Below are 17996 nucleotides of genomic sequence, written 5' to 3' on the forward strand. Positions count from 1 at the left end.
TCAGACTCTGGGCAAAGCATGGGAAGCGGAAGTGTGCGCTGCGAGCCACCACTAATCCCAGGTCGGCCACAGGCACTCTGTAGCATGGGCAAGCCACAGCTGCTCCTACATCATTTGGAAAATAAAAGTGAGAGCCTTACTGAGACCTCTGCTGCAGAGGGGCTCTTTTGTGCAACCAGACAGGGCTTGCTTGGGAATTAGGCAGGGATGCTGGAGTTGTCCTCAGAGCATGTGAGAAGCATTTGTAAGCATCCATCTGTAGAAGTGGCTGGGGATGGATTTTGAGCAGGAAAATATCTAGCAGAGAAATTCTAAGCCGCTCCCACTGCTTCTCCACTCAAAATTGCAGCCTCCCCAAATTACTTTTAACATATATACTTTAAAACTACCTTGGAACTTCATGACATGCATTAGTATGAACCAGGTGGTTTCACTGCTAATCTGCAACGAGGAGGGTGACAAACCTGCTCTCTCACCCTCTTCTCCTCGTATCGGTGCCTCTCATTATTTGCCTTGTTGATGCGCTCACTCTGTTTCTTCTGCTGCCGGGGGCCACGGCCAAAGAAAATGTAGTTGACGAATGCATATTCCAGGAGTGCCAGGAACACGAAAACAAAGCAGCCCATGAGATATACATCGATGGCTTTGACGTAGGGGATCTTGGGGAGGGTCTCCCGCAGGTGGGTGTTGATGGTGGTCATGGTGAGCACCGTGGTGACCCCTACATAGACAGAATGCATGCATGGTTACTCCACAAGTGTTGTGCACTTGTTGTTGCTCTACAGAGCTGACTGCCAGGCAAAAAGAGTAATGATCACCATGAGAGTGGAATTCCAGCTCAACCATCACAGTCACTGGTAGTCCTTGGAGAAGTCTTCATCCCTAAGCCTCAGTCTAATTCTAAAGAAACCAAGAATCAACACTGCAAAATAAACTGCTGAATATAAAATGGGTCAACTTATGTACTTGACTTGGGCATTGAGTTTCTTCATGCTCAAGGTGAAATTTCACTTTTATCAGGGTGGACAGCTAGAAAATAGGAGACAGGCAGGTAGACTGCCTGCTTTGCATGCAGAAAGTCCCAGGTTTAATCCCCAGCAGTATCTCCAGGTAGGGCTGGGAAATACCCTTGTCTGTCTAAGACCCCGGAGGGCCACTGCTGTCAGTCAGCGTAGACAGTGGGGAGCCAGGAAGCCCAGTGGTCTGACTCCATGCAGGGCGGCTCCCTGCCTTCTGCACTGAAGGCCACATCCACGCCGCACTGCGAGATGCGGGGAGTATAATTAGGCTAACTTGCATGTATAATCGCACATACTTAACAATATTTGCATCCCGTTAACATGGACTTAATCCAGTTGCTGGGCATGTTGCTCTTTTACAATACCCTTTCTCTGAAATGGTGACCTTCAAATCTGAAACTTTCAGCATTGAAAAGCAGTGGCCTTTTTGCTGCTGCCTTCTTGTTTATAAAGCACTCTCACTTGCTGCTAGTCTTGCTTTTGTCTTCACGCACATACACACACTTCCTTCATTGCTCAACTCTGGATGCAGCCATCCTCAGTCTAACTGGAACGAGTGACAGGAGATGTTCAAGGCACTTTGTGCAAAAAGCACACATGAATGCCGTTTCAGAGAGCAGTAAGTTCTTTCTCTTTGCTCGCCTAATTAAAACACCCACAAGGGACACACTTCTGCTGCCCCAACCTTCCTATTCTCGTGTCTTTGAGGTAGCTGGTGGGCAAAAGACATACCTAGTGCAACTCGGGCTGCAGAGGCATCATAGTTGATCCAGAAAGAGACCCAGGAGAGGATGGTGATGAGTATAGAAGGCATGTAAGTCTGCAGGATGAAGTAACCAATGTTTCTTTTGATCCGGAAACTGAGGGATAATCGAAGGTAGGAGCCTGTCAATTAGATGATAATAAAACAACAATATGTTTAGGAAAAGGGAGATTTCCAGATTATTCTCTCTGGGAATCTCTAGTTTTAGCTTTTGACCACACAAGACCCAATAGCTGCTGCCTCAGCATTAAAGGGACCCCCCAACCCTCCCACAATCCACCATGGTGAACATGTGTTACTCATCTGAACAAATGCAACACTTTTTCCAAATAGATGCATTTTCCACCAAATTATTAAGGAATAGCAACAATTCCAATTTAAAGTTTGTTAATTTTCCTGCCTCCCAGCTGAGCAGAGCACAGCAGAGCAAGCTGCTCCAGCTGGTCCAGGGACTACAGAAGCAAGCAAGCTCCCAGAGAGCGAGCAACCACAGCGAGCAAACAGGGGGAGCAAACAGGAGTTGGCCAGCGGAGTTGCAGTGGTTGAAGAGACAAAGGAGACAAAGGAGACAGAGGCAAAGAAGTAAGTGGGCTGCAGAAAGCCCAGGGGGCTGCCCTTTTATCCTTCTGATTGGCTGTGAGCTCACCAGGTGCTTCTGAGAGCTCCAACTGAATTGGAGGGGTGTGGCCTGAGTACTCCCAGCAGCTGACTGGGCGGGAAGCTTCAGTCTGATTCCCGCCTCCCAGCTGAGCAGAGCAGAGCAGAGCAGAGCAAGCTGCTCCAGCTGGTCCAGGGACTACAGAAGCAAGGAAGCTCCCAGAGAGCGAGTAACCAGAGCGAGCGAACAGATGGAGCAAACAGGTGTTGGCCAGGGGAGTTCAGCAGGGGAGGTCAAGGGGGAGGCCCCTAACATTTTTTTAAAAAAATTATTTTTCTTCTAACACATACAGTGGGACTCTGCTTTTAACCTCTACTGAGTAGAGGAGCAGGCACAGTCTAGTCTAGAACAATCAGAAAGCTAGACACAAAAAGGGAAAAGAGGCAATGGAAGGACAAGACTCTCCAGTGGTGGTGATCTGCAAAGTGCGTGCAATGTTTGTTTTCTTGCCTGAGAACAACATGGCCTACACCTGCAACAAGTGCAAGTTGATCACGCTGCTGGAAGAAAAAGTAAGAGGACTGGAGCAGTGACTGTCAATCCTCCAGGTAATAAAAGAACATGAAAGGTACTTGGACAGAATGGTGGAACTACAGCAGCAAAGTGAAGAACAGAAGCTTGAAGAGCAGCAGCAAGCTGAGCAGAAGTGGGAAATGCTGAGGTGAGGAAAAATGGAGTAGAGGATACTCCTTGGAAAAGGGTGACAGTTAGGAGAAGAACTAGACACCACTCTGCACCAGTGGGAGCAGTGAAGCTGTGGAACCGATTGCAAGTACTTGCGGATGAGACTGGAGGACAGCCTGCAGAGGAAGAATCACAGGGGAACCTACATGAGAGTGAGCAAGGGGCTGAAGGCCAGTCATGCAGAGGCGATGAAACCCAGGCCTACAACAAGAAGAAGAGAAGATTAGTAGTAGTGGGAGACTCCTTGCTGCGTGGGATCGAGACCCAACTATGTTGCAAAGAACCGTGGACTTGCCAGGTATGTTGTCTCCTGGGAGGACAGATTAGAAATGTGACTGAAAGATTGCCTGCACTCATTAAGCCCACTGACAGGTATCCCTTTCTTCTCATCCATGTGGGAACAAATGATACCGCCAAGCGGAGCTACGAAGAGGTCATGTCAGACTTTGAAGCTTTGGGAAGGAAACTCCAGAACTTTGGGGCCCAGATAGTTTTCTCATCCATCCTTCCAGTAGTTAGGAGAGTGATAGAAAGGGAACGAAATATACTCCGGGTGAATGACTGGCTACGAAGGTGGTGCCGGCTTGAGAGATTTGGATGCTGGGACCACGGGCTATACTTCCTGGAAGATGGGCTGTTGGCAAGGGATGGGCTGCACCTCACAAAGTCTGGGAAGAATGTGTTTGGCCACAGCATGAAGAACTTCATCAGGAGGGCTTTAAACTGAATCCTACGGGGAAGGGAGATGTAAAGTTGGGGTAACAATGGACGAAGGCTCATGCACCTCAATGGAGAGAACAGCTCTAATAGCACCCAATAATAGTCTTCACAAACATGTAGGAAGGAAGCCAGACTATGAAGCACATGGTCTTCGATGTCTATATACTAATGCCCAGCGTATGCGAAACAAACAGAACGAACTTGAACTCTTAACACAGGAGGGAAATTATGACTTGATAGGTGTAACTGAGACTTGGTGAGATGAATCTCATGACTGGAATACAGCAATTGAAGGATATAACTTGTTCAAAAAGAACAGGAGGAACAGTAAGGGAGGTGGGGTTGCACTATATATGAAAAATACATACCTCTGCACAGAAATACAGGAGGATGAGCTTGGTAGCCCCATCGAGAGCATCTGGGTTGAAATAAATGGAGCAAAGAATAAAAGGAACCTGGTGGTCGGAGTCTACTACCGGCCACCCAATCCAGGAGAAGATGAGGATGAAACTTTTGAAAAGCAAATAACCAATGTTTCAAGGAAGCATGATGTAGTAGTAATGGGAGACTTCAATTTCCCCGATATTTGCTGGGAGAGAAATTCTGCAAAACATGGCCCCTCCAAGAAATTCCTGACTTGTGTGGCGGATAACTTCCTCCTACAGGAAGTAGAGGAAGGAACTAGAGGATCGGCTATCCTTGACTTGATGCTAACAAACAGAGATGACTTAGTGAGTAAAGTTGCAGTTACAGGAACGCTGGGGGAAAGTGACCACGTTGTACTTGAGTTCATGGTTCTAAAGGAAGCAAAAGCCTAGTGTAGCCAAACGCGTACCCTGGATTTTAGGAAAGCTGATTTTAATAAACTCGGAACAATGATCAGTAAGGTCCCATGGCAAGCGATTCTAACGAGAAAAGGAGTCCAAGATAGGTGGGAGCATTTATTTATTTATTTATTTATTTCATTGCTATACCTCCCAATAGCTGAAGCTCTCTGGGTGGTTCACAAAAATTAAAACCAAACAGCACACAATAAAACAATTTAAAATATATAGAACATTAAAACCACAATATAACAATACAACCACAATAAAACCTAGCAGCAGTGCAGGAGTTTAAAATACAGATTTAAAACAGCAAAGCTAAAAATTTAGAAAGCTAAAATGCTAACATGCCTGGGAAAATAAAAAGGTCTTCACCTGGGGCCGAAAGGAATACAATGTAGGTGCCAGGTGAACCTCACTAGGGAGCTCATTCCAGAGCCGGGGTGCCACAGCAGAAAAAGCCCTCCTCCTAGTAGCCACCTGCCTCACTTCCTTTGGCAGGGGCTCACGGAGAAGGGCCACTAACAATGATCTTAAGGTCTGGGCAGGCACATATGGGAGGAGGCGATCCTTCAGGTAACCTGGCCCCAAGCCGTTAAGGGCTTTGAATGTTAACACCAGCACTTTGAATCAGGCCCGGAAATGGACTGGTAGCCAGTGCAGCTGGAAAAGTACTGGTGTAATATGAGCTCGCAGGCCAGTCCCTGTTAACAATCTTGCTGCCCTATTTTGGACCAGCTGAAGTTTCCGGACCATTTTCAAAGGCAGCCCCATGTATAATGCATTGCAGTAATCCAGACAAGAAGTTCTTGTAACTAGCTACAGTTATCCAGAGCATGGATAACTGTAGCTAGGCTCTCTCTGTCCAGATAAGGGCGTAGTTGCTATACCAGCCTCAGCTGATAAAAAGTGCTCCGTGCCACTGAGTTCACCTGTGCCTCAAGTGACAGTTCTGGATCCAAGAGCACCCCCAAACTACGAACCTGATCCTTTAGGGGGAGTGCAACCCCCTCCAGAACAGGTTGAATATCACCTAGCCGGGCAGACGAACCACCCACTAACAGTACCTCCGTCTTGTCTGGATTGAGTTTCAGTTTATTGGCCCTCATCCAGTCCATTACCGTGCCCAGGCCCTGATTCAGAACAGCCACTGCCTCACCTGGGTTTGGTGAGAAAGAGAGGCAGAGCTGGGTGTCATCTGCATATTGATGGCACCTCAGCCCACACCTCCGGATAACCTCCCCCAGCGGTTTCATGTAGATGTTAAACCGCATGGGGGATAAAATAGAGCCCTGTGGAATCCCATGGCACAATTGCCATGGCACAGAGCAATAATCCCTCAGCACCACCTTCTGGAATTGGCCATCCAAGTAGGAGCGGAACCACTGCAGTGTGGTGCCTCCAACTCCCAACCCAGACAACCTATCCAGAAGGATACCATGGTCGATGGTATCGAAAGCCGCTGAGCGGTCCAGGAGAATCAACAGGGTCACACTCCCCCTCTCCCTCTCCCGGCAGAGGTCATCCCACAGGGCGACCAAGGCAGTTTCTGTTCCAAAACCAGGCCTGAAGCCCGATTGAAATGGATCTAGATAATCCGTTTCATTCAACAGTGCCTGGAGCTGTCCTACAACCACCCGCTCAAGCACCTTGCCCAGGAAGGGGATGTTGGCCACTGGCCTATAATTGTTAACATCCTCTGGGTCCAGGTTAGGCTTTTTCAGGAGTGGTCTAAGTACTGCCTCTTTTAAAGCGGCAGGCACCACTCCCTCTCTCAAGGAGGAATTTACAACCTCCTGGACCCAGCCGGACAACCCCTCCTTGTTTGATTTAATAAGCCATGAAGGGCAAGGGTCAAGCACACAAGTGGTCGATCGGACTTGGCCAAGCACCTTGTCCACATCCTCAGGCCTCAGTAACTGAAACTCATTCAATAAAACTGGACCAGACGGTGCTCTGAACGCCTCTACCAATGGAACTGCATTAATGGTGGTGTCCAATTCATGACGAATCTGAGCGACTTTATCCTCAAAGTGCCGTGTAAACTCGTCACAGCATGCTACCGAGGGTTCCACCATCTCTCTCCCTGGCCCAGAATGTAACAGGCTGCGAACCACTCAGAAAATCTCCGCTGGACGACACTGAGAAGATGCAATGCTGGTGGAAAAGAACTGTCTCTTTTCCAACCTTACCGCCACAGAGTAGGCTTGATAGTGGGCTCTTACCTGTGTTCGGTCAGACTCAGCACAAGTTTTCCTCCACCTGCATTCTAGCCGTCTTCCCTCTTGCTTCATTGCCCTCAGGTCAGGTGTATACCAAGGAGCTGGCCGGGCTCTGCTCAGAGGGAGAGGGCGCTTGAGCACGATCGTGTCAACCGCCCAAGTCATCTCTACATTCCACAGAGCGACCTGGGCTTCAACAGGAGCACCAGCCATGCCAGCAAGAAAATCCCCCAGAGCCCTCTGGAATCCATCGGAATCCATTAATCTCCGGGGGCGGACCATTTTAATAGGTCTTCCACCCATGCAGAGGGGAAAGGCCGCCAGGAGTCTAAACCTCAGCAGGAAGTGATCTGACCATGACAAAGGGACAGATGTTAATTACTCCACTTTCAGATCACCATCCTCCTGCCCAGTTGAGAAAACCAGATCAAGCGTGTGTCCTTTTATATGCGTTGGGCCGATGACATGTTGGGACAGCCCCATGGTTGTCATGGCGGCCATGAAGTCCTGAGCCGCCCCGGATACAACAGCCTCGGCATGGAAGTTGAGATCCCCCAGGACCATCATCCTAGAGGTCCTCAACACCAAGTCCGAGACCACTTCCGTCAGCTCAGGCAGGGAGTCTGATGGGCAGCGGGGTGGGCGGTACACCAACAGAATCCCTAATCTGTCCCGGGTACCCAACACAAGGTACAGACACTCAAGATCTGCACTCCAATGAGCAGGAAGCCTGGAGAGGGAGATTGAATTCCTATAGACCACGGCAACCCCCCCTCCCCGACCCTCAAGTCAGTGTTGGTGCTGCACCGAGTACCTAGGAGGGCACAGCTGGGAGAGAGTGACCCTTCCCAGTACCCCCGCCCAGGTCTCAGTAATACATACCAGGTCAGCCCCCTCATCCACAATCAAACCATGGATGAGAGAGATTTTATTTTGGGCCGACCTGGCTTTCAGCAGCAGCACCAGCAGACCCGAGGGCAGACTGGTAAGGCTGCCAGGAACCATCAGGTTGGGGGAAGAACCAGAAGAGGGGACAGCTGTAAGGTGTCTAGCCCCTCTTCTCCTCAGCTGGCCTGTTAATCCCCCAATGCCATACCTCCCCCTGCCCGTGACCATAGTTATAGTGGCACCTCCCCGACCCCCTGAGTTGCCCAATAGTCCTCCCAGGCACATATTAAAATCTTAGGATATAAAATGTTCAACAGTATAAAATATAACAGATAAAAGAGATAAAAGAGAACAGCAGCTAAGAAGGAGCAGATAAAGTCCACATTTGCCCCTTTCTCCTTTTAAAAAAGGAAATTCTCAAGGCACAATTACAAACAATTCCAGCAAGAAGAAAAGGTGGAAAACAACAGAAGAAGCCAATGTGGCTTCACAAAAAGCTTAGAGATGACCTGAAAACAAAGAAGGACACATATAGGAAGTGGAAAGAAGGCCAAGCAACAAAGGAAGAGTACAAGCAGATGGTACAGAATTGCAGAGATGGCATCAGGCAGGCTAAAACTGAGAACGAGCTGAGGTTAGCGAGGGATGCCAAAAGCAACAAAATGGCTTTCTTCAGCTATGTGCATAGTAAAAGGCAGAGGAAAGAAATGGTGGTTCAGCTATTAAGTAAGGATGGGAAAATGATAACAGAGGACAAAGAAAAGGCAGAGTGCTCAACTCCTACTTTGGCTCAGTCTTCTCCCAAAAGAGGTCTATGATCCCCCTGGTAAAGACAAAGTACAGCTGAAGGGGCAGGATTGCAGCTTGAGATTCATAGGCATACGGTCAAGGAACACCTAATTACTTTGAATTCAAATCGCCAGGGCCAGATGAACTGCATCCTAGAATAATAAAGGAACTGGCAGAAGAACTCTCAGAACCACTGTCTATTATCTTTGAGAAATCATGGAGGATGGGGGAAGTGCCAGATGATTGGAGGCTAATGTTGTCCCTATCTTCAAAAAGGGTAAAAAGGAGGAACCTGGGAACTACAGACCAGTCAGTCTGACATCAATCCCTGGGAAAATTCTGGAGCAGATGATAAAGGAATCCATCTGGAAGCACCTTGAAAACATTGCAGTGATTACTCAAAGCCAATATGGATTTGTCAAGAACAAATCCTGCCAGACGAATCTGATCTCAGTTTTTGATCAGGTCACCTCCCTTGTGGACTGCGGGAATGCTGGAGACATCATATACCTCAACTTCAGCAAAGCTTTCAACAAAGTGCCCTATGATATCCTGGTGAGCAAACTAGCTCAAAGTGGGCTAGATGAAACAACGATCCGGTGGATCCACAGTTGGCTACAGAATCGGACTCAAAGACTGCTTATCAATAGGATCGTCTCAAACTGGGGAGAGGTAACGAGCGGGGTACCGCAGGTCTCAGTCCTGGGCCCAGTGCTCTTCAACATTTGTATGAATGACTTGGAGGAGGAGGTGCAGGGAATGCTGATCAAACTGGAGAGGGTTCAGAGGAGGACAACAAGAATGATCAGGGTACTGGAAACAAAGCCCTATGAAGAGAGACTGAAAGAACTGGGCATGTTCAGCCTTGAGAAGAGAAGACTGAGGAGAGATAGGATAGCGCTCTTCAAGTACTTGAAAGGTTGTCACAGAGAGGAAGGCCAGGATCTCTTCTCGATCATCTCCGAGTACAGGACACGGAAATGTGGGCTCAAGTTACAGGAAGCCAGATTCCGGCTGAACGTCACGGAAAACCTCCTGACTGTTAGAGCAATACGACAATGGAACCAATGACCTAGGGAGGTGGTGGGCTCTCCCACACTGGAGGCATTCAAGATGAGGCTGGACAGCCATCTGTCAGGGATGCTCTTGACTTGGATTCCTGCATTGAGCAGGGGGTTGGACTCGATGGCCTTGTAGGCCTCTTCTGTGATTGTTATATAAAATTATGAAGTGATACAATATAGGCCACCAAATAAATGATGCAAAAAGAAATTACTTTTAAAAAAACTCATTAACTGGCAGAGGGCACCAGCTTCATTTTCCTAGTTTAGCAGCCAGAGACAATGACAAGGAAACCATGATTATACCTTCCAGTTCACCCCAGTGGAGGCTGGTGGCTCCAATTTCAGTGAGGCTGTAAATTTATTCTGGGTTTCAGTCAGAACTCTAAATTATCTATCCAAGGTGCTGAACCTTATCTCCAAAATAGGTTCAGCACCTTGGATAGCCCGTATAGAGTTCTGGCTGGTTCTGACTGAAACCCAGAATGGCTTCACAGCCCCATGGAAATCAGAGCCACCAGCCTCCATTGGTCCACACCAACATAAATGGGGTGCTAAGGGACCTATCTGGCAGAGAGAGGGCACTCATTGGGCCAGGGCCACCTCCACATGGGACAGGAAGGTTTTGCAATATAGTTTCAGGGAAGCAATTACACCCAGGACTCTCTCTCTCTCTCTCTCAATACACCCAGGACTGTCTCTCCCTGAAATCCAACTAATATTTTGCTAAGCTGAACACCAATATCCTCTATTTTGAAAAAAGGAACCCGAATGCTTATATAATCAAGATACCAAACGTTCTTGATTTGGCAAAATGGAAGAGTTAGAAAAGGAAAAGAGGCAATGAGGAAAAGGTTATGACTCATGACTGCTCAAAGACATGGAAAATATACTATGAAGAAAATTATACCTGATTCAGTAGTACCAGCTAATACTAATATATGGAATATTTATAATATGAAATCCTTCCTGTGCCACCTTTCCTGCAATCTCCCCACATCCTCTCTCTCCTTACTGACCTCCACACAGTCTGTGTAACCCCTTTCCTGGCCATCCCATGCCTGAGACTTTTACAGCTCATAATCAAAAGAGATCCCAAGCAACAAGCAAAAACTCTTTAGCAAGTCCTAGAGCACTGAGAAGCAAACTAGATCTGAGGTGAATTGCATGTTATTATTTATTTATTTATTTTAAAAAAGTTTACTGCACCCCCAAGTGTTTTACAGAATATATTAAATAATATAATAAACAATGGTTAAAACTTATTTTAAATAAGCTAAAAGCAGCTGCAACACCCCACCCCCAAACCAAAATCAATAGTCAGTAATAAAATTAGGAACAGCTGCGTCAATTAATTCAATTGCTGGCAGAACACAGAGAGACAGGAAGATGACCTAGCCTCTCTGGGCAGGGGGGCTCCACTGGTCTGAGGAAAACCCCTCCGGTGTTGCCACCAGCCGTGCCTCTGAAGCAGTGCACATGCAAGAGCAGCATGGCAGCTGATGGGCAGATTCACACAGGGTGAGGCAACCCTTCAAGCACCCAGAGTCCAACCCATTTAGGGCTTTAAAGGGCATAACCAGCATGTTGAATTGCAGCTGATACAATAAAGGGGTCTCATGGTACCAGCACTTTGCCCCAGTCAAATTTCTAGCAGAAGCATTCTGCACTAGTTGATGCTTCTGAGTAGTTTTCAGGTCAGCCCCACATAGATTGTGTTACAGCAGTCCGGTCGAGATGCTAAATATGAGCCAGATGTGTGATGCTGCTGTTTAAAAAGCTAATGTAGTCTTGGGCTGCATTAACAGAAGCATAGTGTCCAGGTCATGGGAAATAATGCTTCTGCTCTATTCTGCTTTAATCAGACCACACTTGGCACCAATAGAGCTTCCTTGAAATGCAAATAGCAGCTTTAGAGGAATGATGCTTGTGAGGAGAATAGTTAAATTTCCCTTACTGGCCCCCACCCCCCATGGTACCACAGCTGCTCAGACTGCCATTTAAATAACCAAAAAGAATGTCTGCTTTAATTGCATTCACACTATTAACACTGCATCTAGTTTGCCTCTGACTGTGATTTGTGTCATGGCACAGAACTGTCTGTGACACTCCAATATTTAAGAAAGAAAGAAAATTATTTTTTAATCAGTTGATTAATCAATTAGAATAAGCAATTAAAACTATACTAATCAATTTAAAAGGGGCCCCTGATTAATCAGGCAACGGGTTTTCATAGAATCATAGAAAAGTAGGGTTGGAAGAGGCTACAAGGCCATCAAGTACAACCCCCTGCTCAATGCAGGAATCCAAGTCACAGCATCCCTGACAGATGGCTGTCCAGCCTCGTCTTGAATGCCTCCAGTATGGGAGAGCCCACCACCTCCCCAGGTAATTGGTTCCATTGTCGTATTGCTCTTACAGTCAGGAAGTTTTTCCTGATGTTCAGCCGGAATCTGGCTTCCTGTAACTTGAGCCCATTATTCCGTGTCCTGCACTCTGGGATGATCAAGAAGAGATCCTGGCCTTCTTCTCTGTGGCAACCTTTCAAGTACTTGAAGAGCGCTATCCTATCTCCCCTCAGTCTTCTCTTCTCCAGGCTAAACATGCCCAGTTCTTTCAGTCTCTCTTCAAAGGGCTTTGTTTCCAGTCCCCTGATCATCTTTGTTGTCCTTCTCTGAACCCTCTCCAATTTGATCAGCATTCCCTGCACATCCTCCTCCAAGTCATTAATAAAAATGCTGAAGAGCACTGGGCCCAGGACTGAGCCCTGTGGCACCCCGCTCATTACCTCTCCCCAGTTTGAGAAGGTCCCATTGATAAGCAATCTTTGAGTCCGATTCTGTAGCCAACTGTGGATCCACCGGATCGTTGTTTCATCTAGCCCACTTTGAGCTAGTTTGCTCATCAGGATATCATGGGGCACTTTGTAGAGTGTTCTTTGAGTCTCTCTTCATAGGGCTTTGTTTCCAGTCCCCTGATCATCTTTGTTGCCCTCCTCTGAACCCTCTCCAGCTTGTCTGTATCTTCTTATAATGTGGTGCCAAGAACTGGACACAGTACTCCAGATGAGGCCTAACCAGTGCTGAGTAGAGGGGAACTGGTACTTCCCGGGATTTGGAAGGTATGCTTCTATTAATGCAACCCAAAATAGCATTGGCCTTTTTTGCAGCCACATCACATGGTTGGCTCATCTTCAGCTTGTGATCTACAAGCATTCCGAGATCCTTCTCACTTGTAGTGTTGTTGAGCCACGTATCCCCCATCTTGTAACTATGGAGTTGGTTTCTTTTTCCTAGATGCAGAACTGGGCATTTATCCCGTTTAAATTTCATTCTGTTGATTTCTGGCCAGTGCTCCAGTCAATCAAGATCCCTTTGAATTTTGTTTCTGTCTTCCAGTGCTGAAGAGCACTGGGCCCAGGACTGAGCCCTGCAGTACCCCACTCGTTTCATCTGGCCCACTTTGAGCTAGTTTGCTCATCAGGATATCATAGGGCACTTTGTCGAAAGCTTTGCTGAAGTTGAGGTGTTCTGGCCCTGGCGAGTTGAATTCAAAGTAATTGACCATATGCCTATTGATCTCAAGCTCCAATCCTGCCCCTTCAGCCTGCACTTCGCCTTTGCCAGGGGGGTCATAGACCCTCTTTCAGGAGAAGACTGAGCCAAAGAAGGAATTGAGCACTTCTACCTTTTCTTTATCATCTGTTATCATTTTGCCATCCTTATTTAATAGCTGAACCACCATTTCTTTCCTCTGTTTTTTACTATGCACTTATCTGAAGAAAGCCTTTTTGTTGCTTTTGGCATCCCTCGCTAACCTCAGCTCGTTCTCAGCTTTAGCCTACCTGACATCATCCCTGCAATTCAGTGCTACCAGCTTGTACTCTTCCTTTGCAGCTTGGCCTTCCTTCCACTTCCTATATGTGTCCTTTTTTGTTTTCAAGTCATCTCTAAGCTTTTTGTGAAGCCACACTGGCTTCTTCTGTTGTCTTCCACCTTTTCTTCTTGTTGGAATTCTTTGTAATTTTGCCTTGAGAATTTCCTTTTTTAAAAGCTCCCACCCATCTTGGATTCCTTTTCTCGTTAGAGTCGCTTGCCATGGGACCTTACTTATTACTGTTCTGAGTTTATTAAAGTCAGCTTTCCTAAAATCCAGGGTACGCGTTTCACTACACTCGGCTTTTGCTTCCCTTAGAACCAAGAACTCAAGTACAACATGGTCACTTTAGCCCAGAGTTCCTATAACTGCTACTTTATCCACTAAGTTGTCTCTGTTGGTTAGGATAGTGGATCCTCTAGTTCCTTCCTCTACTTTCTATAGGAGGAAGTTATCCACCACATAGGTCAGGAATTTCCTGGAGGGGCCATGTTTTGCAGAATTTGTCTCCCAACAAATATCGGGGAAATTGAAGTCCCCCATTACCACTACATCATGCTTCCTTGAAAAATGGGCTATTTGCTTTTCAAAAGTTTCATCCTCATCTTCTCCTGGATTGGGTGGCCGGTAGTAGACTCCGACCACCAGGTTTCCTTTTATTCTTTGCTCCATTTATTTTGATCCAGATGCTCTCGATGGGGCCACCAAGCTCCTCCTCCTGTATTTCTGTGCAGATATGTATTTTTCACATACAGTGCAACCCCACCTCCCTTACTGTTCCTCCTGTTCTTTTTGAATAAGTAATATCCTTCAATTGCTGTATTCCAGTCATGAGAGTCATCCCATCAAGTCTCAGTTACACCTATCAAGTCATAATTTCCCTCCTGTATTAAGAGTTCAAGTTCGTTCTGTCTGTTTCGCATACTCTGGGCATTAGTACAGAGACATCGAAGACCATGTGCTTCATAGTCTGGCTTTCTTCCTACATGTGTCTGAAGACTATTATTGGGCACTATCAGAGCTGTTCTGTCCATTGAGGTGCATGAGCCTTCGTCCATTGTTACCCCCAACTTTACATCTCCCTTCCCCTTAGGATTCAGTTTAAAACCCACCTGATGAAGTTCTTCATGCTGTGGCCCAACACATTCTCCCCAGCCTTTGTGAGGTGCAACCCGTCCCTTGCCAACAGTCCATCTTCCAGGAAGTCTAGCCCGTGGTCCCAGAATCCAAATCTCTTGCACCTGCACCACCTTTGTAGCCAGTAATTCACCCAGAGTATTATTCTTTCCCTTTCTATCCCTCTTCTAATTACTGGAGGGATGGATGAGAAAACTATCTGGGCCCCAAAGTTCTGGAGTTTCCTTCCCAAAGCTTCAAAGTCTGATGCGATTTCATCATAGCTCCGCTTGGCGGTATCATTTGTTCCCACATGGATGAGAAGAAAGGGATACCTGTCAGTGGGCTTTATGAGTGCAGGCAACCCTTCAGTCACGTCTCTAATCCATCCTCCTGGGAGACAGCATACCTGGTGAGTCCATGGTTCTTCGCGACATACTTGGGTTTTGGTCCCACGGAGCAAGGAGTCTCCCACTACTACTACTCTTCTCTTCTTGTTGTTGTAGGCCTGGGTTTCATCACTTCTGCTTGACTGACCTTCAGCCTCTTGCTCACTCTCATGCAGGTTCCCCTGTAATTCTTCCTCTGCAGGCTTTCGTCCAGTCTCATCCAGTTTTAAAAATATGGATAATTATTTTTAATATAATACTTTCAAAAACTGTAGAGTATAAGTAAGCACTATCTTCGAGGAGGAGATAATTATCCATCCCACTCTCACACAGGAGGGGAGTGAACACTTCCTACTCCTCTGAGATGGTGCTTGTTGTGACATGTAAAAGAGAACTGACAGAGCAATACTACCGTGGAACCAATTCCCTGGGGAGGCGGTGGGCTCTCCCACCCTGGAGGCGTTCAAGACGAGGCTGGACAGCCACCTGTCAAGGATGCTCTGACTTGGATTCCTGCAATGAGCAGGGGGCTGGACTCGATGATCTTGTAGGCCCCTTCCAACCCTGCTATTCTATGATTGTATGAATGCTTATCTATTCATAACTCTTGTTTTATGCTGCAGATTTAATCAACTAATCAATCAATAAAAACGCATACAATCCATTACCTTTTATGTCTTTGAGTGTGTAATTTCTATTTTTAACAAATTTAAAGCAGAAATAGACAGAGAATAACTTGTCACATGTGCTTTGCATGTATTTCCATGGATGTTCACATCCAGTCTCTCTGGCAGGCAAAATGATTCTGGGGAGTGAAGCGGGTGGGACAGGGCTTTTCTTACTTTTTGCTTTGTCTGCTTATTGGACCCTACCTGCAGGGTTCGGGGTGGAGATGTGGATGGGCGGGGTCAGATGGATTAATTCCCTGGAAGCCGTAGCAGTAATAATGATCATTTGAGGTGCCTGTGTGTGCGTGCATGTGTGTGTGGGGGGGAGGGGTGCTTCTGAGACAGCATCTTGGACTGCCCAGGCCAGATTGCAGCACAGCCACTGCACAAGGGTGGCGAGATGATCACTGGACTGCTCTCTGAGTGAAGGAGGTGAGCAAGCAGGCCAGTGCAATGGCAGCCATATGTCGCCCACAGGATCCGTAGGGCTGCCAACTGCCTGCTTTCACGGTGTGCAGAGAAGAGGACATCCTAGGCATGCACAAGCCCAGGTGTGCCTGGATAAGAGGAAGTCGAAGTAGGGGAGCCTCACGCCATGCAGGTGGTGCTGCCATGGGAAGAGGAAGGGACTGAGGACATCTTCTGCTGAAGCCTGCCTGCCCTTGGGAGTGATGCAACAAGGGGCAGCAAGAGGCCTGGGAAGTTGGCCTTCATGTATGTGAAGAACAGGCCACATCATTAGGTGTTCATGGCCTCCTTCCATGAAAAATATTTTCCCTAGCAGGGGAAACTGGGTGCCTAATCCTTCAACAGCCACATCAAGCCCACAATGCTCGAGGGAACAGCTGCACCTCTCTCGGCCCAGGTTGTCTGCCCATGTGCCTGACATGAGAGCCCACCTGTGGTGAAGACTACTTCCCTGGTGACCAGTCTCTGCTCAATGATGGTGAACTGGGGAAGCTCCAGCACCTCTATTCCAGTCACGGCGGAGTCATTTCCTTGCCAGAAGAAGACAATGTCGTCGACCGTGTAGCCATCTGGGTGGGAGAGGAGCACAGTCAAGACCAAGCCAGCGGGTCGCAGCAGCCCCTGGAGCCGTGGGGGACACCTGCCATCCCTGGGGGAGGGACCGGCCAAGCGGGAGCCAAGCTCTTCCGCACCGCCACCCAGGCAGGCATCCTGAGCTCCCTGGCTGGGAAGGGGGGAAGGGTGGGAGGCCTCAGCATTCACAGGGCTGGTGTGTGTGGGGGCTTCCAGGGGGCAGAAGGCCCCCTGCCTGAGGCCTGGTGCTCATCAACCTATCGGGGGGCAGCAGCAGCATGGCTAGTTGGAGTCTCTGTCCAGCAAGTGGGTGGGCGGGCGCCAGGGACGGGGGGAGGGAGGCTGCTGCACTCATGGCTTCTGGGTGGGCCAGTGTGCACAAGTGCTGGACACTCTTGTGACTGGGCACCACTGCAAATCTCCCCCCCGTCAGCTTTGGAAATTTAACAGGCAGGGGGGCATGGGCAAGGAGGATCCAGGGGCCCTGGGTTTGCAGTGGCTCCGGACTGGGGAACCTGCTGACCAGCTGGCTGTGATTTCAACAGAAACAAAATTCCATCCAGATCCTACTGCTTTAATTTTGAACCTTTTTGACTGCCACTTCTGGATGTGGACAGGGAGAAAACCCCACTTTAAAAGAGTGCAGCGGTAGAAGAATGTTTGCATGCTGATGACACTTCACATGATTTCTTAGGCAGCAGCCAAGAACCATAGGTGTGGACGTTGCAGCGTTCTGCCTGGGGCTGAGCACTGAGAGGCTGCGGCCGATTCCAGTGATGGGAGACCTGGTTCTCTTTCTTCCCTGTTCACATCCAAACCCATTCGGGTGGGGACTGACTGATACGCACAGCTCTCGATTTCCAGGGTGCAGTTTTGCTGGTCAAGGGGGTATCTCCTCAGATCCATCATGCAAGCAGCTGTGGTGGTGATTCTGAAAAACAAACAGAAGACAAAGGAAGACAAATCAGCATGATGGCTTCTGTTGCTACGACAACCACCGCACGAGGCTGTGGGGAAGGCGTGTAGTAAGGAGGGTGTGAGTGCTGCTCGTCTCAGCACCAACTGCATGGTTTAAATCATTTGTGACTCACTGCAGCCGGCCCTGCATCTCTGTTAAAAGGATAATAGAGGTGGGGGTGGGGAGCCAATGGAAAAGAGTGGGAAGAAGAGGGATACTTGGGTTTGTGACGATGCATGGGGACAAGAAAACATCTATAAAAAAGAAAATGCACACGGCTCTTCTAGGCTCTTAAGAGAGAATCAGTTCTTTCATGTGGC

At 47.8% G+C, this 17996-nt stretch overlaps 1 protein-coding gene across 2 annotated transcripts in view; it reads right to left on the reverse strand.

Moving 5' to 3' along the window:
* LOC146338276 (gamma-aminobutyric acid receptor subunit beta-4) overlaps positions 1-17996 on the reverse strand; it is a 99651-nt gene that overhangs the window by 7352 nt on the left and 74303 nt on the right. Inside the window, exons 5-8 of one of the 2 annotated variants that reach the window (XM_084813291.1) lie at positions 17567-17649; positions 16577-16714; positions 1752-1904; positions 477-721 (exon numbers count right to left, since the gene is read on the reverse strand). In XM_084813291.1, coding sequence (XP_084669417.1) covers positions 477-721; positions 1752-1904; positions 16577-16714; positions 17567-17649 — 619 coding nt within the window. Of the gene's footprint in view, positions 1-464; positions 722-1751; positions 1905-16576; positions 16715-17566; positions 17650-17996 lie in introns of both variants that reach the window. The other variant, XM_084813292.1, reaches the window with a different exon arrangement.

This window comes from Heloderma suspectum, chromosome 9, assembly GCF_057233095.1.
Source record: "Heloderma suspectum isolate Gila_16-S chromosome 9, 16-S_ref, whole genome shotgun sequence".
Lineage (NCBI taxonomy): Eukaryota > Metazoa > Chordata > Lepidosauria > Squamata > Helodermatidae > Heloderma > Heloderma suspectum.